Genomic DNA, 26,798 nt, shown 5'->3' with positions numbered 1-26,798 from the left:
GTCATCACCGCGCCCTTTCTCTCTCAGTCCCTCGCACACCTGCACTCCGCTTACCCGTAGCCGCAGCAACAAAAACCCGGTTTCAACCGAGTAAAAAAAAACAGCCTGCTTGGATGTATGCGTAGCCTAGCAGGTCAGCGCCGCACCGACTACTTTTATTCGTTCTCTTTCATTCCATTCCATCGTCAGGTCTCTCGCTCAGTAAATTGACTCGCACTCGGTTCTATTCGACCAGAGGCAGCCAGCAGAGATATTTTCCGAACAGCCAACCAGCAATACCTTCACACTCGACCGTCTGTAGCGGCAGCGTTTAGTCATATCATTCATCCTCTCTCAGTTCGGTTCGGTTCGATTGGGTCGAGCCAGCCAAAGCAGAGTCAGACCAAAAGTAGAGTCGGTGGAGGGCGCGCGCGTTCAGTTTTTTTTGTCCCGCTGTGTGTCTTCAGTTCTGTTCAATTTTAAAAGTTTGTAAGTTAGTTTGATCAACTTTAAGCGTAGCAGCCGCCGCCAAGCAACAACACAGCAAAAAAGAAAAGTAAAAAAACGTTCTGCTTGTTGTTAGTGTGCTTTTCCCGTCTGATCGCAACAAGCGGACCTACGAAAAAGACTAGAATATTTTTCGGTGTTTAAATGGAAAACATTCGAAGCGCCACAACAGCACGATTCTGATTGGAGTTTTTGGTGGAAACGCGAGTTTATAGTGTTTGATTTGCCCCCGCAAGTGAATAAGAAATTGCGAAACAGAGAGATTGATTTCGGCCCATTTTTGCCAATATATTTTCGACGATACCTCAGAGTTTGGATGTGTGTATTTGTTGGAAGAAAAAATTGCGACGACGGCGAGAGACAACACCTGAGATTTTGCAGGTCGCAGTGTGCCGTGAACAATAATCATCGTCATTTATCATAGCAAGCAACGACAGACGATTGACGCAAGACGGGGAACAAGTGTGTCCGGGGACAGACTGAAAAAAATTCATAAAACAGAAGCAAATAAAAAGTGACAGTAGTGTGACAGAAGAGAAGAAAAGGGAGCGAGTGTATTCATGAATTCAGATTGAATGTGTAGAAATCACGAAAATACTTTAACTACTATAATGGCGCACGGACTACATGCGATGATCAAAAGTGAAATTGGATGCGGTGGAGCATCAGCAGCAATGGTTAAGCCACGGATGACAAACGGAGGTGCAGGCGCTGGCAAGATGGGTTCCCGGAGGATTTTCACGCCCCAGTTCAAGCTGCAGGTGCTCGATTCGTACCGGAACGACAACGACTGCAAGGGCAACCAGAGGGCTACCGCACGCAAGTACGGCATCCACCGGAGACAGATTCAAAAGTGGCTGCAGGTGGAGAACAATTTGCGGTCGGCAGCGGCCAACAGTGCCTCCGGTTCGGCAACAGGAGCCAGCGCGATGAAAATCAATCTTCTAAGTGCCACCAACAGTAGTGCCAATCACCACCATCATCATCAGCAGCAGCACCAGTCACCATTTCAACTCCATCCGCCACACCATCACCATCACAGCAGTGGCAGCATTCACCATCAGAATCTAAATTCCATCGAACTAAAAGTGCCTCTGGACTCCGCCAGACACCGCGTCGCTGGCGCTAACAGCAGCAACATCATCATCAGCAGCAACGGCAAAGAGAGCAACGGCAGTGGCGCTTGTATAATATCGCCCGTTCCCACCCATACAATGGCACGTTCGCCGCTGTTCTCACATCCACATGAAACGCCATCGTCGTCAGCAAGTCTATCGGCAGTACTTAAAACTCACGGCGGCCGCGAATCGAATGCGGCGGCTGTTTCTTCCTCAATCGTAGCACCGCGTCCGAGCTTTTCTCCAGTCGCCGGAAGCCCGGACTTCCCTGACGGCTACGATCGGCTTCATCTGCTAGATCCTTACTACCCCCACCACTATCTTCCATATCATGCCAAATTTGCCGTCGATTGCCCGATCGATTTGTCCCTGCCCCAGCCATACCGCCACAGTAATAAAGTGATGGACCAACAAGCTCTCTCGCCCTGCTCAACCACCTCATCGGCGTACTCATCACGGCCAAGATCTTCCACGCCAACTTCCTCGCTAACCGGCGCGGAAATCAAGTGCGAACCCGTTACACCCCGAGAAGAGAACTCCGGAGAAGCCGTCGACTTATCCTGCCGCAAACGGAAATCAAACAGTCCGGACGGCGCCAGCCCTCCAAAGTCCGTGAAACTGTTCAAGCCATATCTCCTGGATGAAGACGACTCGGCCGAAGACAAAGACGCTGACAAGGACTCCTCAATCGAATCACCTGGGATCGCCGAGTCCCCCCGGGACCCGGACCAGCCCGGGAGGCCCGATTATCCGATCATTTGGAACTTTCATGCCCACCAGCAGCAGCAACAGCGATCGTACTACGAGAACCTGTACGAATATGGTTACCCGTTAACAGCCCAGGGACCGCCTTGGATCCCACCGCAAGCTTCCCCGGTTTCCGGCTACGACAGCTCCACCTCGATCTCATCGGTTCACAGCAACGGAGGCGGAGGGGACGGCGATCTGCGCCAACAGGCCATCGAAAGTTTCTACCACGATGTGAGCTGCCGCGGGGACTTTCACGCCGTCGCCTCCAAGTACAATATCCAGCGGAAGTTTGTGGAGAGGTGGTTGGCTCAGGATGAGGTTGCTGGAGTGACTCCGCCCACTTTGGTGGGCGGTGGAGCTCAACCGCTGGTCGTCGGGTAAGAAGTGCCATCTAGCAGTGTATACTAATTCAGTAGGGATTTCGTTAGTGTGATAAGGCAAAGGAAAACAACATACGCAAGTATACTGTACGATTTAGTCCTGTGATTTCCGGAGATAGAGTTTTGCGGTTTAGGAGAAGGAGGATCATCTAATGATCGCTCCAGTCCAGTCCAATATAGTTAGGCCATTCGCGGGACAGGGACTCGTTTGTTGAACATAACTGAAATGTGATATTTATAACCTATATATCTATATCTATTTTTGTAATAGCGTGTAGGGACACACACAGAGAGCTAGAGAAAGTTTGTCAGGATGAGGGTGGGACTCTGGTAGGAAGATAGTTCCAAACGGATTCCTCGTTGATGGTTGTGTTGATCACTGTCGTTGTCGTTCGGAGCAGGTCTCCGAAATTTACCGGGTGTTGAAATCACTTGCGAAGGTAAATATGCTAATTTTCTCTTCTTCGGGTCTACACCCGGTGAAAATTTCAAATCCGTAATTAGCATAACAATTGGCTTTTATTAGTGTTGCCTAGATCTTTCAGTTCGGTGGTCCTTCGAACCGCTTCCTTCCACAGGTGTTGTCTGGGGGTTGTACCTTTCTCGGGAACGGGGCAATAAAATTTACGGTCAGGATCGCAGGTAGATCCTGGCCACTGTCCCTGTACCTTTCTTTAATGCAGGTGCCATATACGCACACACAAACTAATTTGTGTGTACGAGCAAAGTGCGAAACTGGGGACTGACCTGATCAGACACCAGCAAGCAAGGGGGTAGTAAAAAGCAGTAACACCTTTCACCTTGTTGATCCTCAACGCGCCACACACCGGCTGCAGTAAAATCGTTAAGGCCCTCGGGGCGAGAGAAGTACATACCTAATACAGTAAGCCGTCGGATTTTCCCATAATTCCCTCGGATCTTGGTGTTTATGGCTGGACGAACTAACACGATGCGGAGTCTTTTCGCCCGAAAAATTCTCCGCCTCGAAAAAATTCTTCCGATCTCAGCAAGCTTTTGCTGGCTGCCGCTTCGTCGATATTCTAGTGCACTACGATGTAGTGTGCTCCGAACAAAACCAACAAAACAAGATGGCCGCCAGGAGCAGGGCGCATGCTGCGTCACTTGCACCTTTTTACTTCTTTTTATCGGCGTTACATCAGTGATGATCCTCCACGATTCGCGCGTGCGAAAAATTGCACCACTTTCAAACTAAATAATATTAGGGGTGCCGACTGAACTAAACTAATGATCGCGGCAGCAATGATCATGATGATTGAACAATCGGCTCACTCACTCACTAGTTTGGCGTTTTTTTTCTGCCGCATTTTTTGTTGATCCGGTGTAACCGAGGGGGTGCAATCACAAATAAAGGTGCCACTAATTGCCCACACACAGCGACAGACAGACAGCAAGTCTCGTCGTCAACTCTTACGTGTTTCCCTAACTTTGGCACAGTCATTTTTTTTTTTCCTAGAAAATTCTTCTTGCTTTTCGAAGCGAACTAGCTGTTTTAAAAATTGCTACCTTAGCCTACTGCCACTAGAAACAAAATTAAAAAAAAAAAAACAACAGAGTCACATTACGCCAATTGCAAGTGATTTCAGCGATATTTTTGTACCACCGACAAACAACCGACATCAACGACGAATCCCTGCGGTTCACTTTTTCTTTTGATCAGGTCCGCCTCTTTCGCGGTTAAAATGAAAAACAGTTGATTAAAAGTAATAAAAAAAAACAAATCAAAAACAATTATATCATCATCGTGAGAACCAAGCGACGAAATCCTGTCAAATACTTTAAAATGATGAACGATTTTGTGAATATCAAGTGCCTAATAAGAGTAAACATAATTAGAAACCACAACAAAGGAGTAGTAAAAACTGAAAGCTAGAAGATTCGTCAGGTTAGATAAGAAAAACCATCATAATTCAAGTGCCAATACAAAACAGAAAGCAAACCGCTTTTAAGATTAATAATAACGAATAAAAAAAAGGAAACACAATATCAGCAGGCAAATTGTAAACAATAATCAAAACAAAACTCATCTCTTTACATAATTCTAAATATTAAAATTGAAAAACAAAACTCAAGGTAGACTTACGAAAAGCCTCCAAATCAGTCAAGTTTCGGATCATTTTGTAAATACCTAGTAGTTTAAAGTAGGCGTTTCGGTTTTCAAAAAAACTGAAATGAACCAAGCAAGCCATGAGTTTCAGATTTCCATTCATCGACCTTTGATTTTCCCTTCCCGCCTTCCCTTTTCCCTGTCAAGATTTCCATGTGAAATTTGTTAACGATTATCAAGAAAACAAACAAAACAAAACATCAACTGATTGTCATAATTTATCTAGTTGACTAGTGCTTAGGAATACTAGCTGTTAAGGTTAAAATATGATGAAAAAAAATCTAAAACAAAAATAAACAACAACAAGTATACCGCTTAGTTTTGCGTTTTCCGTTTCCGTAAGGCTATTTGTACTAATTAATATTATTATTATTATAAAATATTATTACTCTATATTTGATTATCGGAAAACAAATTAAAAAAAAAAAACCTTTATCGAATCAGTTTTGTGTAGCTTAGTCCCTCCCCCCGATTCTGTTGTGTAATTGTAAATATCGTATTAAGAAAAACTAAAATCACACCCCATAGGTAACTGACGCCATATTTGTTTGAGCTAAGCTTGCAGCGAAAGGATATGTATTGAATAAGTGAGATCAGGAGAATCAAAAACCCTAATTGTATTTTATAGTTATGCCTAAAAATTATATTGTATACAAACCTTTGTATAGAAGCAAGCTAACAAGCAACAGGACTGATGAGCCGCCATAACTAAAACAAAAATTAAGAACTGGTGGTTTCTTTTGTTAATCGATCAGAGAAGAACATTGGAATATTATTAATAACAATAATAAAGATGCAAAATATATCTACCTTATGATAGTTGGAAGTAAATTATCATAATAAAATCATAAATCAACCGTGTTCTTTGGAAACATAATTCAACTAAAACAACCGAACAATTCCTTTCCCTGGAAAAAAATATTTTGTCTTATCATTCGGTCACTTTCTCGGAGTTTAGACTTCAATTCGGTTCGAGTGTCTTTTTATGTTGGCTAAAATTGTTCACCTTGTTTTTAAAATTAGTTGGAATTTTATCGAAGCAAATTTTTTTTCTATATTTTCGTCTCGGAATGTGCAGTATAGTTCCGAAAAAAATCCGCAAGGAAAATAAATGGTTCCTTTTTTTTAACAGAAAATGACAGAGAAGGAGACAAAATGAAAGATACGCATCCTAAATTATTTTAAAGAGTTAAAAGTTGACGTTATTTAGAAGAAAAGAGTAGGCTGAGCTTAAAGAAGTCAGACGTAAATTTTCCGGCAGCAAATTTTTTGAAAGTGAAACAGTGGAAAAAATATTTCATATTCATTGTTCTTTAGCAATTGGAATCACAATTGCATAGCCATCCTCAGGAAACAGAACGAACCCAACTGTTTAACAAAATCGCTACATCAATATTTTGTATGGGAAGCTGAATTGTGAGGAACAAGATTGCTACCGTTGGTTCCAAATTTTTTGTGTTGGAAGATGTTATTTCTCGGTTGAGTTGGATCATTTGTGCTGTTTTATCATTGATTGGATCCAGATTAGGGGGAGGGAGCTGGGTTTCAAGAAAGTTTGAACATAAGGGTCATTCTAATGTGCATCTCGTTTACAGCGTTTTCAGAAAAACTGGAAAATATTGATTTACATTTCTTAGTTACCGAAAACATCGGACATGACCCTGTGATCTTCGGAATTTTTGCTGTTAAATTTGTTTGTCGTCCTTATTTGACTGCCGTCTCCACAACACTGCTTTTTATTTGGAAACATTGATACAAATAGGTATTTATGCAACAAATCGCAAAACGTGGATTTTTTCAGTACGAGTCGAAAGTTTTGCAACAAGTCGTTACCACACACGGTGTCTTTTTAGAACAATTTCAAGAAAAAAAATCGGCATCTCTGAAAATTTTAGAGATTTCTCGCAGTTATAAAAGCTCTAATTAAACAAATTTTAAAAAAAATTGCGACTTATTAGTAATTCAGCGATGAATTTTTTTTAGGGGGGGAGGACTGTTCCTTTGCAAGGAAATTTATTGATTGGATTGAAAGTTATCATATAATTATTTCATAGATTAGAACAAACATTTTTTTTTCGAAATTCTAGACACTTTACCACGTTTGTGGACAAAAGTCAAGATATTGACCTTACAACATCTAAAATAAAATTGGTGTTAGTCGGACCGAAATACCGAAATGCCACAACCGATTCTCATGAAAATTGTCGAATTCTGCTGAAGAATATTCTGTAGACATGAGTAGGTATAGGTTTTTATCAATTAAAAAAACACAAAGTTGATATTCACAGGCCATGGAAGCGCTGCTGAATTTGGGTTAAAGTTTTCCATTAGTGCAAATAGGATGCAGATAAAATTTAAACCCAACTTTTAACAGATCTTATGGCCTATGGGTTTTTCTTAATGAAAGAAATAATAACTCTTAGCTTCCATCGCCCATTGTCCGTAGATTAAATTTAAACTTTTTTTTTTGCCAAAATCTGAAATTGAAAAGGCATCCATTTTTCGAGTTTTTTTTCCTTTGGGGGGTTTGTTTTTTTGTCTCCTTTGGCTAGGTGTCGCGAGGAAACATCGCCGCAAGAGAATAAACAGTACCCAAAGCCTACTGTTCATTGATCGCTGGAGAAATTTTAACATTTGGGCGTCTATTTCTCACCCAAGTTACTTGTATTTTTAATGTACGTGGTGGCGATATTTTTTAAAAACGAACACACACATATAGGATCTCAGTGAAGCTTCATGTTTCTTTGAAGAGATCTAAATTCTACTTAAGACTAAAGCGTACAGCTTTCAAGGGTTTAATGGCTAGCATCGTACACTGAGGTTTTTTTTACGCAGTATTTCGTCCCGCGTAAAAAAAAACCTCGTTAATTCGAAAATCCGCGTAAAAAAACCCCGAAATTCGAAAATCCACGTAAAAAAACCATTTTAATTAAAAAATTCGCGCAATAAAGCACGTTACTAAAAAAACGCGTAAGAACCATGATTATTTAAAAATTTGCGTACAATGATAGTATATTTTTATGATAAAAAACAAAATCAATTAGATTAATAGAATAGTACACTCAGCCGAAAAAGGAACGTTAAATTTACATGGATTTTCACGTAGCCACTCGTTACGTGAATTTTGGCTTGGATTTAAAGGAGTTAATAAAACATCATTTGATCCTTACGTGAAATTCATCTAGTTGAATGCTGTCAAAATAAAGACACATTCGATTTACATGAGAATCCAGTGATCCGTCAAGTACAGAGGGATTTTGTGCATTCTATGTGATGTTCACGTAAGCCTGAATGGCTCATTCACGTAAAACCTGTGTGAAGGAATACAGTTCTCAATATGGCGCGGATCCGACAGTTGGTGCATGAAGACAAAAAAATCTGATTGATGGAAAAGCTGATATTTATTGCGTAAGTAATGATATTTTGTTGTGTGGTAGCTATTTCTATGATATTTTTTTTACAGGATTAAAAATTGAGGCAGCTGACAGGGCTAAGCACTCGTCAAAGCGGCGAAACAAATGCCAAATTTTGTGTTTAATAATTTGAATAAAGTGAATAGTGAAAAGTGACTGAAAATGGAAAATGCATATGTTACGCAAGGACAAGCGCAATTTTGCCGAACAATAAAGATGACTATCAAAATCAAAACATATTAGTTAAAATATCCGAAAAACCTCCCTACGTTAATATGACAATGAAATCCACGTGAGTTACATGTAGCAGAACGAATCGCTTACCACATTCGATCTACGTTGATTTCATATACAACTCATATGAAAATTACGTGAAATCTGCTTGCTGCGCGAGCTCTGTTTTCTACCTGAAATTCACGTAAGTTTCACGTGATTTTCATGGTGGCAAAAATCCATGTACATTTTCACGTAGCGTTCATGTGAAAAGTTTTTTCGGTGTAGAATATAGTGAGGCTTATTTGACGGTGTGGAATTCAGATCGTCTCATGTCTCATGTTCCATGTCTCAGGTCCCATGTCTCATGTCTCATGTCTCATGTCTCATGTCTCATGTCTCATGTCTTATGCCTCAGGTCTCATGTCTCATGTCTTAGGTCTCATGTCTCATGTCTCAGGTGTCATGTCTCATGTCTCATGTCTTATGTCTCATGTCTCATGTCTCATGTCTCATGTCTCATGTCTCATGTCTCATGTCTCATGTCTCATGTCTCATGTCTCATGTCTCATGTCTCATGTCTCATGTCTCATGTCTCATGTCTCATGTCTCATGTCTCATGTCTCATGTCACGTGTCTCAGATCTCGAGTCTCATATTTCAGGTCTCAAATCTCAGGTCTCATGTCTCAGGTCTCAGATCTCAGGTCTCAGATCTCAGGTCTCAAGTCTCAGGTCTCAGATCTCATGTATCACGTTCTTAGTCTCAGAGCTAAGATTTTCCTAACTACAAAAAGATTCTAAGTGTTTTCCTTTAAAAAAGTTTAAGAATATTTTCTCTCAAAAACCGCGTTAATTCGAAAATCCGCGTAAAAAAAACCTCAGTGTACTGATGCTAACACCACCAGTCCACAGAAAGAGTACTTTGTGTGCCGTGACGCTAGACTCGATCTCATGACCTCTTGCTTAGAAGACTTGAACGCTATCCTCTAGGCCACGGTCGGTGACTAATAACCTAGATGTGATTTTTTTTTATTCCTCGTTGTATGGAAGCCCCCCTTTCTTCTGCCGATCTGCAACTGCTGGAAAAAGGTAGAGATCTAATTTTTTTCGCAATCAAAAACCCTATCATATCACATTTGGTTCCATTGGTTGAATGATAAGTACTTAGGCAATATAACCCACTCCGTCCCACCCCCTTTTTACTCTGAACATTCAAAGAAACATATTTCGTATTTAAACACATTCCCATGTCAAATTTTATTCTATTTGCTTAATTACTTCTCCAGGTATACCAAAAAAATTATATTGCAGCCCCTTCTCTACTTCCTGTGTACTCCCTGAAAGAAGAGTGGTGTTTGAAATAATCATAGAACCAACTATCGTCCCAAATAATTTCCCATGTCATATTTCGTTCCATTTCTTGGTTTATGCAAAACAATCGTATTCGTACTTTATCCCCAATTGAAGAAGAAAAGATTCCCTAATAAGATCTAAAATTATGTCAAAAATTGTAAAGGAGCCCCTCTTTCCAGTTCCTATCACCCCACTGGCAGGATGTATTAGTCCTAAATATTCATAGAAAAAAATTTTATGGGAGTATCCTCTCCTCTTAAAATTTTCCCCATGGAAGAACAGAGGGTTCTCAAAATATCTTAGAAACGTCTCTCGTTTTCAAATTCTTTCCCATACCCAATTTCCATTTGCTTGATAAGTTTTCCCCTTTTGCTGAAAAAATTTAAAGCAGACCCCTTCTCCTAATCTATCTCCACACTGGAAGAAGGAAGGGATCTGACACATAATCAAAGAATCATTTCTCGTATTCAAATTTCCTCCCATGTCAAATTTGGCTCCATTAGCTTCATTAGTTCTCGAGCTCTGTAGAGAAAAAATGTAAGCTATCCCCCTCCCCTCTTCCTATCACCCCACTGGAAGGAGCGAGGGCTACAAAATATTCATAGAAACATTCTTCGTATCCTCCCATGCCAAAATTGGTTTAATTTGCTTGATCAGTTCTCGAGCTTTGCAAACATTTGTCTTTTTTTTTAGGTTCAGTAGTTCCGAGGCAACAGACTGACAGACCGAAATCCAAAATTTTCTATGTATATAGATTTTTCAAGCCATTTCGCCTAAAAGTAGAAGTTTTGATTCATATTGAAAACATAAGTATGAATAAGATGTTTTCTACAAAGGTCGAAAACATTAAGTTAAACATGTACAAATGTACTTGACTGAAGATTTATTAAGCCCCATTTAATTTATAAGAAGAACAAAGCTGCCGATTAAAATGAACAGACACATGAACTGATCAAGAGCTTTTCATTTAAAACAGATGAGATAGGACTGGCGTATGCACAAGTGAAAGGTTTCAGTGGAATAAACTGCTTTTTAATTACAAAAAGTGAAGATATTCATTTTCCGAAAAATTTTAATTTGAGGTACCCTAGAGCATGTGCAAACGCTTAACTTTTCTCTGTAACAAAAAATTGAAAAATTATTTCTTCTTCTAGAAATTGTTGTTTGAGTCTTAATACACAACTGAAATGGACTTGGAAATTAACATGGAAACTTTTTATATTAAATAATTTCGAAAAAAAACTCTGTACTAGTTTTTCACTTCCTAGAACGTACTGAACAGAAAAGTGTGTTTTTTGTTTTACATATTTTGGCAGCATAAAAAAGACTTTTGATTCGCTTAATTTTTTAAATGTAAGTTTTGAAAATTGATATTCAACTGGAAGCAAAATTTGTTTGAGAAATTTTCATTATACACTTAAAGTGTTAAAAATAATTTTCTTTCCCGTCAACTCACCCAGTGGGGCAAGTGCAAACTTCGGCCTTTTAAGAATTTCATCTTTCAAGTAATTTATTATGTTGGAAAGGTCATAAGGGATTTCCCAAGTGTTGAAGCTGAAGCAAATATTCAATATTCTTAAAAGACTTTGTAAATGAAGGTCTTTTGCACTAAACAGCATTTTGTAAAAGTGGAGGACCGAACATAATTTTATGCTGCAGGAAAACTCAAATATATCAAAGAAACTTAATAAAACAAAAAAACAAGATTAAATATCAAAATCATTTTACAGCCTTTACACTGACGCATCTGAAAAGAAGCTATGTTCTTCCATTTTCCCCAATAAACGGAGTAGGTATTGGTTTGAACATTTTTGAATATTTTACTTCAAAAGAGAGTACTTAAAAACTTTGAGAAACTTTTTTAGAAAATATTTTTATTGATCCAAGGCACATGATAATTGGTTAATAAAAAAATTTAGATTGACATTGAAAGTAGAAAATAAAATCTTCATTCAAGGTTTTGAGTGATTTTTTTATAATTCGTTTATTTGGAACGGCTCATACCGAAGGTTTTTTTGCATTTACATTTAATTGTTCAGAACTAGAATAGTATACACTCAAAAAAAAACATAGTAAAATTACTAAATCCGTGGTTTAAATCAACAACACGCAACCATATTTTTGAGTCAATAATGTTTTGTTCTTGAAAATACTTCGCTCATGGTAATTTTACTATGTGTTGAATTCGACTGTGCATAGTAAATCCGACTACGTTCATAGTAAAATTGCCTATGAATTCATGAGTTATTTTCTATCGTGCATAGTAAAATTAATATGTTTAATTATAAAATTTGTATGTTGTATGATAAAAACAAATATATATAGCATGGCATGATTTGAATAGTGAGAATACCATGCAGCATTGTATAAATATCCCGTATCATAATAGATTTTAACAATTATTGTGATGTTTCGAAACCTTTGAATAAAAATGCTTCTTTCTTTCTTTCTCATTACTCATTTATTTAATCATTCTTGGAAAATTACACTACACTTCACTATTCACAAAATTTTAATTCATATTTTGTAGAAAAACCGATTACTTTTCACCGTTATACGTTAGAAAATGTCCCGATCCGATGGGAACATATTCCGGTGCTTTTCCGTCGAACAAATGCATTCGTCATGTCGCTCGCAGCCAAGCGTCCCGTACGTTGTTCTTGTCCAAACAGGCAACGTGCTGATTTACATGGAACAGCTAGATGTACACTAAATGTTGAAGGTCTGCAAAATGAGAATTGAAATGATTAAATAATTTTAAAATTGAAATTCGAAATAAAAAAAAACTTACTGATGTTTTTTTTTGTCCAGGACCGGGGCCACCTGACAGACTTGTAGTGAATCATGGTCGTCTTGCACCGGAAGTTTGTCGTCATGATGACCTTCGGGAATCTGCCAACAAGGACGATAATTGGATTCAACGGTGCAAATTTTCAGCACCAATGTGAATCGCTTGGAGCGTTAGCTCTCCAGCGGACAAACTCGCTGCCCAGGTCTAATTAAAAAATCACTTATTGATCGATGATCGAAACACTAAACGTTCCACCTGCACAGGACGATTTTAATTCGGGCACCTCATCGTAGCCAGAAAAAAATCCGAGTTCCAAAATCGCGACCGGCAGACTCGAAAACAGAACCAAACACACTCAATCGCAGCGCATAGTGAAATTACTGTGAATCCGAGAGTAAATTGCTAGTTTACAGAGAAGCATTGATGAAATTACCATGCGCATAGTATTTTCGACAGTACAAATTATGGTGCTTCAACATAACCATGCGCATAGTAATTTCAAAAACACGAATCGTGCAAAATCTCAATATCATGCGCATGGTAATTTAGACACGAGGAAATTACTATGAGCTGTCAAAGTAGACATAGTAAAAATACTATGTCGTAGTACTTCAGCCCAGATTTCTGGTAGCAAATACTAAATCGTGGTTGAAAATACTAGATCGTGGACATAGTAAAATGATCATGACCCTGTATTTGAAAAGCCCAAGCAATTTTTTTCCGTGTAGGTTTGTTTTTAGACGGAGGTTGATAGCTTTCATGAAAAGGTAGATTTCGAACATGTAATCAAAATCTATCGCAGCTAATACATCATCTTAAATCATAAATCTTTTTTTTTTTAACATCATAAATCCTGGTTTTGAGTGATGTTTACATGTAAATTTCCCAAAACTAAAATTTATGCATAAAACCATCCTAGCCTGAACATATTATTTCTTTCCGATCTATTCAATTTTTGAAAATCTGCTTTTCAATCAAATGTTATCTAACTGATGAAGTCGTTAAGTTTAAATTTTGAAATATATCACTTAATCATGAATTAACACGCAGACCACCACCCACAAAGTTCCGAATTTGTTTAAAATCAGAACATCCAAATGCTTCAATTAGCATCTTTTTTTTTAATGGGTTTAAAATGGACATATGGAAACGAACCAGCCAAAGGCTGAAAGTCTCTCTAATAAAGACAAAAAAAATAGAGACATATACCCATATTGTGGGAGTTTCATGCGATTTTCAGTGATTAACAGCATTTTAAAATTCAGTGGAAGCAATCATATTGGATTTCAAGATGGCGTCCGATAGCGAAATTAATAAAAGCTTTGATGACCAAAATTAAAGCATAATCATTCGTCTCGTATCGCTCATAGTGAACAGTCGCGTTTCGAGATTTCGTCCAATATATCCGGGTGTTTCGTTCCGTTCGGGCGTTTAATACGGTGTTTTGTACCGCGTTATACGTTTTTCTGCCAAAGGCAGACCCCAGCTCGCCAAAGTGGTGCTATTATAGTGTTGGTCGACAAAAAAAAAAGGTTTTTTTCTGGCTAGCTGACTGCCCTCAACTGGTCACCACGAGGGCCGCCGCCATTGTTTGACTCATCATCATCATCAATCTGGTCGTTCTTGCTCGAGCCGAGACTTGACGTGGCAGCCATCTTCGAAGAAGGACCACGTGGTTGGGATCACCACTGAAGGAGCCAATCAAAACAAAAATCAAGTTTGTTATACTTTTCTTACTTTTCTCTATTTCTAATTCTATTTTTTCTCTATTATATATTTCGATCAAATTGAGCTTCGCTTTTATTTTCATGAAATATGAGCGAAGGCGGGGGGTCGGACCCGCCAGAGGTGGATGGTGAGCAAATCATCTATGAGGATGAGGAGCATCTGGAGGATTCAGCTGTAGCTGGTTCTTCAAATGCTCATCCTTCTCCGCCAGTTGATATTGCTACTCCATCTGCAGCTGCGGGAAAAACAACCCGACTCCGAGTTTATCCTGATAATTCATCCTCTTCTGGGCCGGGGGTGGTTTTCATCCGGCCCAAAACTAACGGAAAACCATTAAATTTAGTGCAGATCACGAAAGATCTGGCTAGGTGGCCCTCCGTTACCAGTGTTTCCAAAGTACGTCCGAACAAATTGCGCGTTGTTGTGGCCGACCGGAAGGCCGCAAACGGAATTCTTGCCAGTAATTTTTTTAATTTAGAGTATCAGCTCTATATTCCATCTCGAGACGTAGAGATCGAGGGTGTGATCACCGAATCGAGTTTGGAGGCTGAATACGTTAAGTCTCACGGCGTAGGTAAGTTCAAGAGCCTTGATTCGACTTCGGTCGGAATCTTGGATTGTCGCCGACTCATGACTGCCTCCGTCGTTGATGGCGTTACCAAGTATTCGCCTTCAGCCTCGATTCGGGTAACATTTGCAGGAACAGCCCTCCCTCATTACGTCTTGATTGACGGAATTTTAAGGCTTCCAGTACGCCTTTATGTGCCTCGCCCAATGCAATGCAAGAATTGCATCAAGTTGGGGCATACTGCTTCGCATTGCTGCAACAAGAAGCGATGCTTGCATTGTGGGGAGAATCATGGGGAAGGAGCATGATCAGCAGTTGAGCAAAAATGCGTCTATTGCGGGGGCTCACCCCATGATGATATCTCCTCCTGCGAGGCATTTCAGGCAAGCTGGGATAAACAGAGGCGCTCTTTAAAAGAACGCTCCAAGCGTTCTTATGCCGCCATATTAAAGAGCGCCTCTCCACCGATCCAACCTCAGACCTGTAACATTTTTTCTGTGCTGTCAGTTGACAATGAAGACACAGATACGGCTGATGAAGTTCAGCCAGTCTTCGTTGCAGGAGGCTCTCGGAAGCGAACAAAGGCGCCTTCTCCGAAAATACCAGCTAAAATAGCTACGGTTGTCTCTTCAAATAGAAACGAGAAAAAGTCGACTGCTGCTGAAAAGGAAAAACAAGTTCCTCCAGGTTTCCGCGGAAATGCACCACTGCAGAATAAACCAACAGCTGCGGGAGCTTCGCAAACCCAAACCCCAAACGTGATGCCAGAATCAACGACTCAGTCTGGGCTCTTTAAGTTGACTGACATTTTGAACGGATTTTTTTCGTGTTTTAATGTATCAGAACCCGTGAAAGACATTGTATTTGCAATGCTTCCTGTATTAAAGACATTTTTAAAGCAATTGATGCAAACTTGGCCCCTCCTTTCAGTGTTTGTATCTCTCGATGGCTAATTCACGCCGAGAGGTCGGAGATATCACTGTACTACAGTGGAATTGTCGTAGTCTTATTCCAAAATTGGATTCATTGAATTATTTACTTCATAAAACAAACTGTGATATCTTTGCATTGTCCGAAACTTGGCTATCTTCTCAATCTAACATCTCATTCCACAATTTTAATATTATCCGTCTGGATCGTGACGATTCTTATGGAGGGGTGCTTTTGGGGATCAATAAGTGCCACTCTTTTTATAGAATTCACCTTCCTTTATCAGGCGGAATTGAAGCTGTTGCATGTCATACAACAATAAGAGGTAAGGACTTATGTGTTGTCAGTTTGTACTGGCCTCAGAGAGTTGCAGTGGATCGAAATCACCTAGAGGACCTGTGCTCAGTGCTCCCTGAGCCAAGGTTGATCCTGGGTGACTTCAATTCACATGGAACTGTCTGGGGAGAACAAATTGACGATAGTCGTTCTACTCTTATCTATGACATTTGCGACAGTTTCAATTTAACAGTATTGAACACGGGTGAAAAAACACGGGTACCTAAACCTCCTGCAAGACAAAGTGCAATTGACCTCTCACTCTGCTCAAATTCACTATCATTTGATTGCCAGTGGAAGGTAGTCCATGATCCGAATGGTAGTGATCACTTACCTATCGAAATTACTATCACCAATGGGGTCAGCTCTTCGAACACAATAAATATGACATATGACCTTACAAGACACATCGACTGGAAAAAGTACTCGGACACAATTAAAACCGCCATCGACTCTATGCACGTTTTACCTCCTTTGGAGGAGTACCACTTTCTTTCTTGTCTGATACACGATAGTGCAGTTGACGCTCAAACAAAACCCATCCCAGAATCATCTATTCATCGAAGGCCTCCTAATCCATGGTGGGACCCTCAGTGTTCTAAGCTTTATAAGGACAAATCAACAGCATTTAAAGAATTTCGAAAACATGGAACTCTTGTCCATTTTGAAGCTTACGTTTCCCTTGAAAATCAGTTTAAAAAGTTAACCAAGGGGAAGAAAAAGGCGTATTGGAGGAATTTTGTTAGTGGGTTATCGCGTGAAACATCCTTAAGTACTTTGTGGAAAGTGGCACGAAGCATGCGTAATCGATCATCTACAAATGAAAGTGAGGAATATTCACATAGGTGGATATTTAAATTCGCACGGAAAGTCTGTCCAGATTCTACACCTGTGCAAAAAATAATCCGGAATGTGCCTCCTGATAGGTCTGATAGTGGTCTAGACTCAAGCTTTTCGATGGTCGAATTCTCACTTGCCCTCCTCTCTTGCAACAATTCAGCTCCGGGAATTGATGAAATCAAATTTAACTTGTTGAAAAACCTTCCGGATGCTGCAAAATTTCGCTTGTTAAATTTATTTAACCAATTCTTGGAGCATAACATTGTTCCCCAAGATTGGAGACAAGTGAGAGTCATTGCTATCCAAAAGCCCGGAAAACCAGCGTCTGATCCCAACTCTTACCGTCCAATAGCGATGTTGTCTTGTATACGCAAATTGATGGAGAAAATGATATTGTTTCGTTTGGACAAATGGGTAGAAACAAATGGTCTCCTTTCAGATACTCAATTTGGGTTTCGAAGGGGCAAAGGGACAAACGATTGCCTTGCTTTGCTGTCTTCAGAGATACAAATGGCGTACGCAAAACGTGAGCAAATGGCTTCAGTGTTTCTAGACATAAAGGGAGCTTTTGATGCAGTCTCAATAGAGGTTTTGTCAGACAAGTTGCACTCCCGGGGTCTGCCTCCTCTATTGAACAACATCTTATACAGCTTACTTTGTGAGAAACATTTGAACTTTGCTCACGGAGATTTTGCAGTTAGAAGAACATCTTACATGGGCCTCCCACAGGGTTCATGTTTGAGTCCACTTTTGTACAACTTTTATGTGAGTGACATCGACAGCTGCCTCTCTGAAGGCTGCACTCTAAGACAACTTGCAGATGACGGAGTAGTGTCTGTCACAGGATCTACTGAGTCTCATCTGCACAGGCCTTTACAAGATACTTTAGACAGATTGTCTTCCTGGGCTTTGGGGCTTGGGATTGAGTTTTCCCCTCAGAAAACGGAAATGGTTGTTTTCTCTAAGAAACGTAGACCTGCTCAACCTAAGCTTCAACTTCTAGGCAGAACGATCACTCAATCGAGGAGTTTCAAGTATCTTGGGGTTTGGTTTGATTCCAAGTGTACCTGGAGAGCCCACATTGAGTATCTGAAAGGAAAATGCCAACAAAGAATCAATTTTCTCCGATCAATTACTGGCACCTGGTGGGGAGCCCATCCAGAAGATCTTATCAAATTGTATCGAACAACTATTCTATCCGTTATGGAATATGGTAGCTTCTGTTTCCAGTCAGCTGCCAAAACTCACCTCATCAAACTAGAGCGTATCCAATACCGTTGTCTCCGTATCGCTTTGGGCTGTATGCCCTCAACACACAACATGAGTCTTGAAGTTTTGGCAGGAATACTCCCTTTGAAAGATCGATTCAATTTACTATCACTTCGGTTCCTCATCAGGTGTGAGGTCATGAACCCATTGGTGATTGTAAATTTCGAAAGGTTACTTGAGCAAAATGTTCAAACCAGATTTATGTCTATATACCATATCCTCATGTCAATGCAGGTAAACCCTTCTTCGTATTCTCCAACTCGTGTTTGTAGCCCAGACTACGATCATTCTTCTGTCCAGTTTGATTTGTCTATGCAGCAGGAAATTCGTGGAATCCCGGATCCGCATCGTCCTCTTCTGATTCCAAGAATTTTCGAAGCCAAATATAGACACGTCGATGCTGATAAAATGTACTTTACCGATGGATCACTTATAGAGGAAACAACAGGATTTGGAGTGTTCAACGAAATATCCAGCGCATCTCACAGTCTCCAGTCACCATGCTCTGTATATGTTGCAGAGTTAGCAGCTATTCACTGGGCTTTGAATAGTATCGCCACACGTCCTATTGAACACTACTATATTATAACTGATAGTCTCAGCTCTGTTGAAGCAATCCGCTCTATAAAACCAGGAAAATTCACGCCGTACTTCCTCGAAATGATACGAGATATATTGACCACTTTATCAAGACGTTGCTTTTCTATCACCTTTATCTGGGTCCCCTCACATTGCTCAATAGCAGGCAATGAGAGGGCAGATTCCCTTGCAAAAGTGGGTGCGATGGAAGGCAACATTTACCAGCGTGAAATCGTATTCAACGAATTTTACTTCTTGGCTCGAAGAAACTCTCTTGTCAACTGGCAGCGTAGATGGGACGAGGATGAGTTGGGTCGGTGGTTCCACTCGATTATCCCAAAGGTAAGCCTTAAACCCTGGTTTAATAGATTGAACCTGACTCGGGATTTTATTCGTATATTTTCCCGTCTCATGTCCAATCATTATTCCATGAATGCGGTACTCTATCGTTTAAATATTGCTGGCAGCAATTTATGCGGATGTGGTCTAGGTTACCATGACATCGAGCATATTGTTTGGTCGTGTGAGGACCACCTATTCGCCAGAGCGAACTTTATAGATTCCCTTCGGGCCCGAGGAAAACCACCCGACGTTCCAGTGAGGGATGTATTAGGTATGATGGACTTGGACTATATGTTCGAGATATACCTTTTCCTAAAAGCTATCGATCTTCGACTATAATTCTCTTTATTTTCATATTTCCCTTTCTATCTTCTTTTTCTTCAAAAAAAAAAAAGTGAACTAGATCTAAGTACACAATTGTAATCAAACAAAACGAGTTTGGCTCCTTAAAGCCTAAAGGTATGAGCCGTTTCAAATAAATAATTTACAAAAAAAAAAAAAAAAATTAAAGCATAATGATTATATGGAGATTTAAAAAAAATGTCTTGATGACGTTTCTAGGATAGGGCCAAATAGCCATATTATAGCTTTTTATGAAGATGAATACTATAGTCCTAACGAAGTTCTGCTGACCATAATAAAGCTAAAATTGTTACTTGGGATATGTCGTTTACGACAAAACAGAGAAAATTTCTGTGATTTGGTCAAATAACAAGGAAATCTAAAAAAACCCAATCGTGCCTGATTCATTGAGTTGAAGCTTATTTGAGTTTTATTCGCGCAAAGTAATTTGCTCTGTATAAAATCGTCAGTTTTCATACCGAGACAACTGCTATTTGGAAGCACTATAAATTGTAATGTCTCATGTCTACAAGTTTGGCATATGGTGGAACATTTTTTTAACATGATTGTGAATATTTATTCAAACGGCTTCGAAGGACGAGGATGGTAAAAAGCTGTTAGAAAATGGTTATTCTGATTTAATTTCTTTAGCTTATTTTTTCAGCAGTGCAACTAATGTAATTGGCCATTGCTATCTGAAGTTTTAAAAGAATGATCATATCTAAGCACTTCAAGTTCAATGATTTAAGGTGGATATGAGTCGTCAACATAAGCTAAGCTAGATAAGTGCAACTAATGTTATTGGCCAGGAGGGGTTGTAGGTGGATCCGGAAAGATGATCCGCACTTCAGATCCTTAAGATCTTGAAACCCGTAGCGGAGCTTTACAAGCCGTTTATAAAGAAGTGACAGGAAAAAATGTGCATCGGTGTAATATCCTTACACCGTTTTACGTAACCGCTAATAATATTATTGTTATTTGTGAATTCATCCCAGCCAAACTGGGTCCATCCCAAGACCAAGTTGCGCACACAGAACAACGAACACTGTCGGAACATCGTCAAAAGATCAAAAACCCGCCCGCGGAAACATTCCTGAGGGATAGCTGCTTTGAATAACGAGCTTTTCGAGCAAATAGCTGAGCGCAAATTCTTGGCCTAGCAAATTCGATAAAAACAAGTGCATAAAACAGGAGCAAAAACACACTTTCGCAATTGTCGTTTGGGTCTTATTTTTTGCTTTCTTGTTATTCCGCGAGACCACATGAGATTGACCGAAGATGAAGATGATGATGATGATGATGTTACCGGCAAGAAATGTTGTTGACCTGTTGCTGTTTTGCTGAACTTTCGGTGTTTTTTTTTATTATTTGGCTTCATATTATTGAGATCGTTTGAAAATTCATTTGACGCTGTAATTAATCACAGAGAAATGTTACTTTCCGATCGTTTGTTGTTGTTTTATTTTAATTTTACAATTTTAAATTTTTACAGTCGGTCGATACCAGGGAAGGACAATGTCAAATGGTATCAACATCACAATGACGCTTATAATATGTATGAATCAAGTCGACGCCTCCTGCGACTTCACTTTACCAATATTTCAAAGAAGACTCATATAGGACTGTTCCTATATCTGGTTGATTTCGAACCTTATACAGAAGAATATGGTTTTTAATTCTCGTGTCTTAAAAATCGAAACTACTTAGAAGCTCACTCGCTTTTATACAATCACTCACGTAACTGATTTATTTCAAATATTTCACGGACATAACCCCTGACAATGACCTAATTCTTGAGCTAGCTTGAACGATGGCCATATCGCCGCGAAGACTACACCGAGTTAGAAATGAATCCATCCAATTGACCTCTCCCGTATCATCAAAATATGTCTAAATGGTCAGCAGCATGCCCGCTGTTCTGGTTGGTGTCTGATAAAAGATTGATCGATGGGGTGGATGAATGGATATTGGAATTGATTGCCACACTCCCACCTTCTTCAACCTTTAGTGTTTTTATTTTATTCTTGTGAGTCTTCAAATCCCTCCCTCAAACAACAACTGGTCATCAGACTAAGACTCGAGTTCGTTTGACGGACTACATCTTGGGTATGCAAATTCGCATCGTGTCATCGAACGACGACGAACTACGCGTCGTGGGACAAATTGAGAGACGCGCAAAACAGCTCTCAGCAGAAATCAGAAGTCCTAGTGGATGGATGGAATTCGTAGACAGACTGACGCGCTCAGCTCGGCGATGTAGCGCAACTTTGAGCAAGGTTCCATTTTGCATGGCGACCGCCACACAAAAAAATTTGAGCGGTGATGGATCAAGCAGGCCGTTACCATTATAGATCACTAACGCAATAAATCATAGTAGGCACAGTACTTTGGAATTTGATTTTCAAATTCAAATTTTTGTTTCTTTCAAGCAGGCTTTGTAGTTCACCAAAAAGTTATGTAAGGGTGACTTCGAACAGTTCTATTGGCTCAGCTTTGAGAATGTATTGAATACTTTTTCGATGATTTTTAATAATTGTTCCGGTACAAGTCGCGTGGCGGGCCCCGTTGATAACGATGCCAATTACGTCTTGTCAAATGGATTTTTTTCCCGTGTCGTCCCGCAAACTGATGCCACACCGCTCAATCGTCGTCGTTCGTGTTAATCTTGATGAGTGCGTGCCAGCTTGCTTGAAGCTTACTTGCGTTGTGATTTCATGCGAAGCATATTTGTAGGAGTTGTCAAAACACACCTGAATAACTTACGTTTCCTCGCCTTTCCTCCTGCAGAATCTTATCTTATCTGGTCCGATTTGATGTTTTCTGCATTGCATTTTTTTCACTTACATCAACAATAGTCGCTCGCGCCAGTTAATCACTCATCGTTCCTTAATTTCCAAGTTGTGAAGTTTGTACTTTGAAATGAATGGGTAGCAAAATTGATTAAGGCTGTAAAGGTGTTTTGTTTTTTTAAAATATTTTTACAAAAAAAACATATAGCATCTCTAAGAATTCTCCATTTTATCGGGGAGACTTTCCCATAGACGCCGAACTATGTAAGAAAAACTCTAAAGGATGGTTTTTGACATTTTTCTAATTTTTGTCAGTTTTGCCATTTTTGTCATTTTTGTCATTTTTGTTATTTTTGTGATTTTTGTAGATTTCCTCATTTTTGTCATTTTTGTCATTTTTGTCATTTTTGTCATTTTTGTCATTTTTGTCATTTTTGTCATTTTTGTCATTTTTGTCATTTTTGTCATTTATGTCATTTATGTCATTTTGTCATTTATGTCATTTATGTCATTTTTGTCATTTTTGTCATTTTTGTCATTTTTGCCATTTATGTCATTTTTATCATTTTTGTCATTTTTGTCATTTTTGTCATTTTTGTCATTTTTGTCATTTTTGTCATTTTTGTCATTTTTGTCATTTTTGTCATTTTTGTCATTTTTGTCATTTTTGTCATTTTTGTCATTTTTGTCATTTTTGTCATTTTTGTCATTTTTGTCATTTTTGTCATTTTTGTCATTTTTGTCATTTTTGTCATTTTTGTCATTTTTGTCATTTTTGTCATTTTTGTCATTTTTGTCATTTTTGTCATTTTTGTCATTTTTGTCATTTTTGTCATTTTTGTCATTTTTGTCATTTTTGTCATTTTTGTCATTTTTGTCATTTTTGTCATTTTTGTCATTTTTGTCATTTTTGTCATTTTTGTCATTTTTGTCATTTTTGTCATTTTTGTCATTTTTGTCATTTTTGTCATTTTTGTCATTTTTGTCATTTTTGTCATTTTTGTCATTTTTGTCATTTTTGTCATTTATGTCATTTTTGTCATTTTTGTCATTTTTGTCATTTTTGTCATTTTTGTCATTTTTGTCATTTTTGTCAATTTTGTCAATTTTGTCATTTTTGTCATTTTTGTCATTTTTGACAATTTTGTCATTTTTGACAATTTTGTCATTTTTGTCATTTTTGTAATTTTTGTAATTTTTGTCATTTTTGTCATTTTTGTCATTCTTGTCATTTTTGTCATTTTTGTCATTTTTGTCATTTTTGTCATTTTTGTCATTTTTGTCATTTTTGTCATTTTTGTCATTTTTGTCATTTTTGTCATTTTTGTCATTTTTGTCATTTTTGTCATTTTTGTCATTTTTGTCATTTTTGTCATTTTTGTCATTTTTGTCATTTTTGTCATTTTTGTCATTTTTGTCATTTTTGTCATTTTTGTCATTTTTGTCATTTTTGTCATTTTTGTCATTTTTGTCATTTTTGTCATTTTTGTCATTTTTGTCAATTTTGTCGTTTTTGTCATTTTTGGCATTTTTGGCATTTTTGTCACTTTTGTCATTTTTGTCATTTTTGTCATTTTTGTCATTTTTGTCATTTTTGTCAATTTTTGTCATTTTTGTCATTTTTGTCATTTTTGTCATTTTTGTCATTTTTGTCATTTTTGTCATTTTTGTCATTTTTGTCATTTTTGTAATTTTTGTCATTTTTGTCATTTTTGTCATTTTTGTCATTTTTGTCATTTTTGTCATTTTTGTCATTTTTGTCATTTTTGTCATTTTTGTCATTTTTGTCATTTTTGTCATTTTTGTCATTTTGGTCATTTTGGTCATTTTTGTCATTTTGGTCATTTTTGTCATTTTTGTCATTTTTGTCATTTTTGTCATTTTTGTCATTTTTGTCATTTTTGTCATTTTTGTCATTTTTGTCATTTTTGTCATTTTTGTCATTTTTGTCATTTTTGTCATTTTTGTCATTTTTGTCATTTTTGTCATTTTTGTCATTTTTGACAATTTTGTCATTTTTGTCATTTTTGTCATTTTTGTCATTTTTGTCATTTTTGTCATTTTTGTAATTTTTGTCATTTTTGTCATTTTTGTCATTCTTGTCATTTTTGTCATTTTTGTCATTTTTGTCATTTTTGTCATTTTTGTTATTTTTGTCATTTTTGTCATTTTTGTCATTTTTGTCATTTTTGTCATTTTTGTCATTTTTGTCATTTTTGTCATTTTTGTCATTTTTGTCATTTTTGTCATTTTTGTCATTTTTGTCATTTTTGTCATTTTTGTCATTTTTGTCATTTTTGTCATTTTTGTCATTTTTGTCATTTTTGTCATTTTTGTCATTTTTGTCATTTTTGTCATTTTTGTCATTTTTGTCATTTTTGTCATTTTTGTCATTTTTGTCATTTTTGTCATTTTTGTCATTTTTGTCATTTTTGTCATTTTTGTCATTTTTGTCATTTTTGTCATTTTTGTCATTTTTGTCATTTTTGTCATTTTTGTCATTTTTGTCATTTTTGTCATTTTTGTCATTTTTGTCATTTTTGTCATTTTTGTCATTTTTGTCATTTTTGTCATTTTTGTCATTTTTGTCATTTTTGTCATTTTTGTCATTTTTGTCATTTTTGTCATTTTTGTCATTTTTGTCATTTTTGTCATTTTTGTCATTTTTGTCATTTTTGTCATTTTTGTCATTTTTGTCATTTTTGTCATTTTTGTCATTTTTGTCATTTTTGTCATTTTTGTCATTTTTGTCATTTTTGTCATTTTTGTCATTTTTGTCATTTTTGTCATTTTTGTCATTTTTGTCAATTTTGTCGTTTTTGTCATTTTTGGCATTTTTGGCATTTTTGTCACTTTTGTCATTTTTGTCATTTTTGTCATTTTTGTCATTTTTGTCATTTTTGTCAATTTTGTCGTTTTTGTCATTTTTGGCATTTTTGTCACTTTTGTCATTTTTGTCATTTTTGTCATTTTTGTCATTTTTGTCATTTTTGTCAATTTTTGTCATTTTTGTCATTTTTGTCATTTTTGTCATTTTTGTCATTTTTGTCATTTTTGTCATTTTTGTCATTTTTGTCATTTTTGTCATTTTTGTCATTTTTGTCATTTTTGTCATTTTTGTCATTTTTGTCATTTTTGTCATTTTTGTCATTTTTGTCATTTTTGTCATTTTTGTCATTTTTGTCATTTTTGTCATTTTTGTCATTTTTGTCATTTTTGTCATTTTTGTCATTTTTGTCATTTTTGTCATTTTTGTCATTTTTGTCATTTTTGTCATTTTTGTCATTTTTGTCATTTTTGTCATTTTTGTCATTTTTGTCATTTTTGTCATTTTTGTCATTTTTGTCATTTTTGTCATTTTTGTCATTTTTGTCATTTTTGTCATTTTTGTCATTTTTGTCATTTTTGTCATTTTTGTCATTTTTGTCATTTTTGTCATTTTTGTCATTTTTGTCATTTTTGTCATTTTTGTCATTTTTGTCATTTTTGTCATTTTTGTCATTTTTGTCATTTTTGTCATTTTTGTCATTTTTGTCATTTTTGTCATTTTTGTCATTTTTGTCATTTTTGTCATTTTTGTCATTTTTGTCATTTTTGTCATTTTTGTCATTTTTGTCATTTTTGTCATTTTTGTCATTTTTGTCATTTTTGTCATTTTTGTCATTTTTGTCATTTTTGTCATTTTTGTCATTTTTGTCATTTTTGTCATTTTTGTCATTTTTGTCATTTTTGTCATTTTTGTCATTTTTGTCATTTTTGTCATTTTTGTCATTTTTGTCATTTTTGTCATTTTTGTCATTTTTGTCATTTTTGTCATTTTTGTCATTTTTGTCATTTTTGTCATTTTTGTCATTTTTGTCATTTTTGTCATTTTTGTCATTTTTGTCATTTTTGTCATTTTTGTCATTTTTGTCATTTTTGTCATTTTTGTCATTTTTGTCATTTTTGTCATTTTTGTCATTTTTGTCATTTTTGTCATTTTTGTCATTTTTGTCATTTTTGTCATTTTTGTCATTTTTGTCATTTTTGTCATTTTTGTCATTTTTGTCATTTTTGTCATTTTTGTCATTTTTGTCATTTTTGTCATTTTTGTCATTTTTGTCAATTTTGTCATATTTGTCATTTTTGACAATTTTGTCATTTTTGTCATTTTTGTCATTTTTGTAATTTTTGTCAGTTTTGTAATTTTTTTCATTTTTGTCATTTTTGTCATTTTTGTCATTTTTGTCATTTTTGTCATTTTTGTCATTTTTGTCATTTTTGTCATTTTTGTCATTTTTGTCATTTTTGTCATTTTTGTCATTTTTGTCATTTTTGTCATTTTTGTCATTTTTGTCATTTTTGTCATTTTTGTCATTTTTGTCATTTTTGTCATTTTTGTCATTTTTGTCATTTTTGTCATTTTTGTCATTTTTGTCATTTTTGTCATTTTTGTCATTTTTGTC

The 26,798-nt window shown here is 37.1% G+C and overlaps 1 protein-coding gene across 1 annotated transcript; it reads left to right on the top strand.

Moving 5' to 3' along the window:
* The first annotated feature begins 284 nt into the window (after positions 1-284).
* Positions 285-5,711, top strand: LOC129747134 (uncharacterized). Its single transcript, XM_055741168.1, has one exon. It carries the CDS (start codon positions 1,062-1,064, stop codon positions 2,733-2,735), a length of 1,674 nt encoding a protein of 557 aa, XP_055597143.1. The 5' UTR covers positions 285-1,061; the 3' UTR covers positions 2,736-5,711.
* Positions 5,712-26,798: the final 21,087 nt, after the last annotated feature.

This window comes from Uranotaenia lowii, chromosome 2, assembly GCF_029784155.1.
Source record: "Uranotaenia lowii strain MFRU-FL chromosome 2, ASM2978415v1, whole genome shotgun sequence".
Lineage (NCBI taxonomy): Eukaryota > Metazoa > Arthropoda > Insecta > Diptera > Culicidae > Uranotaenia > Uranotaenia lowii.
This window is presented reverse-complemented; position numbering and strand designations above follow the sequence as displayed.

Bases quoted from the DNA above. Each gene is read 5' to 3' on its own strand.
- LOC129747134 (XM_055741168.1), top strand. From the start codon at position 1,062: ATGTGTAGAAATCACGAAAATACTTTAACTACTATAATGGCGCACGGA.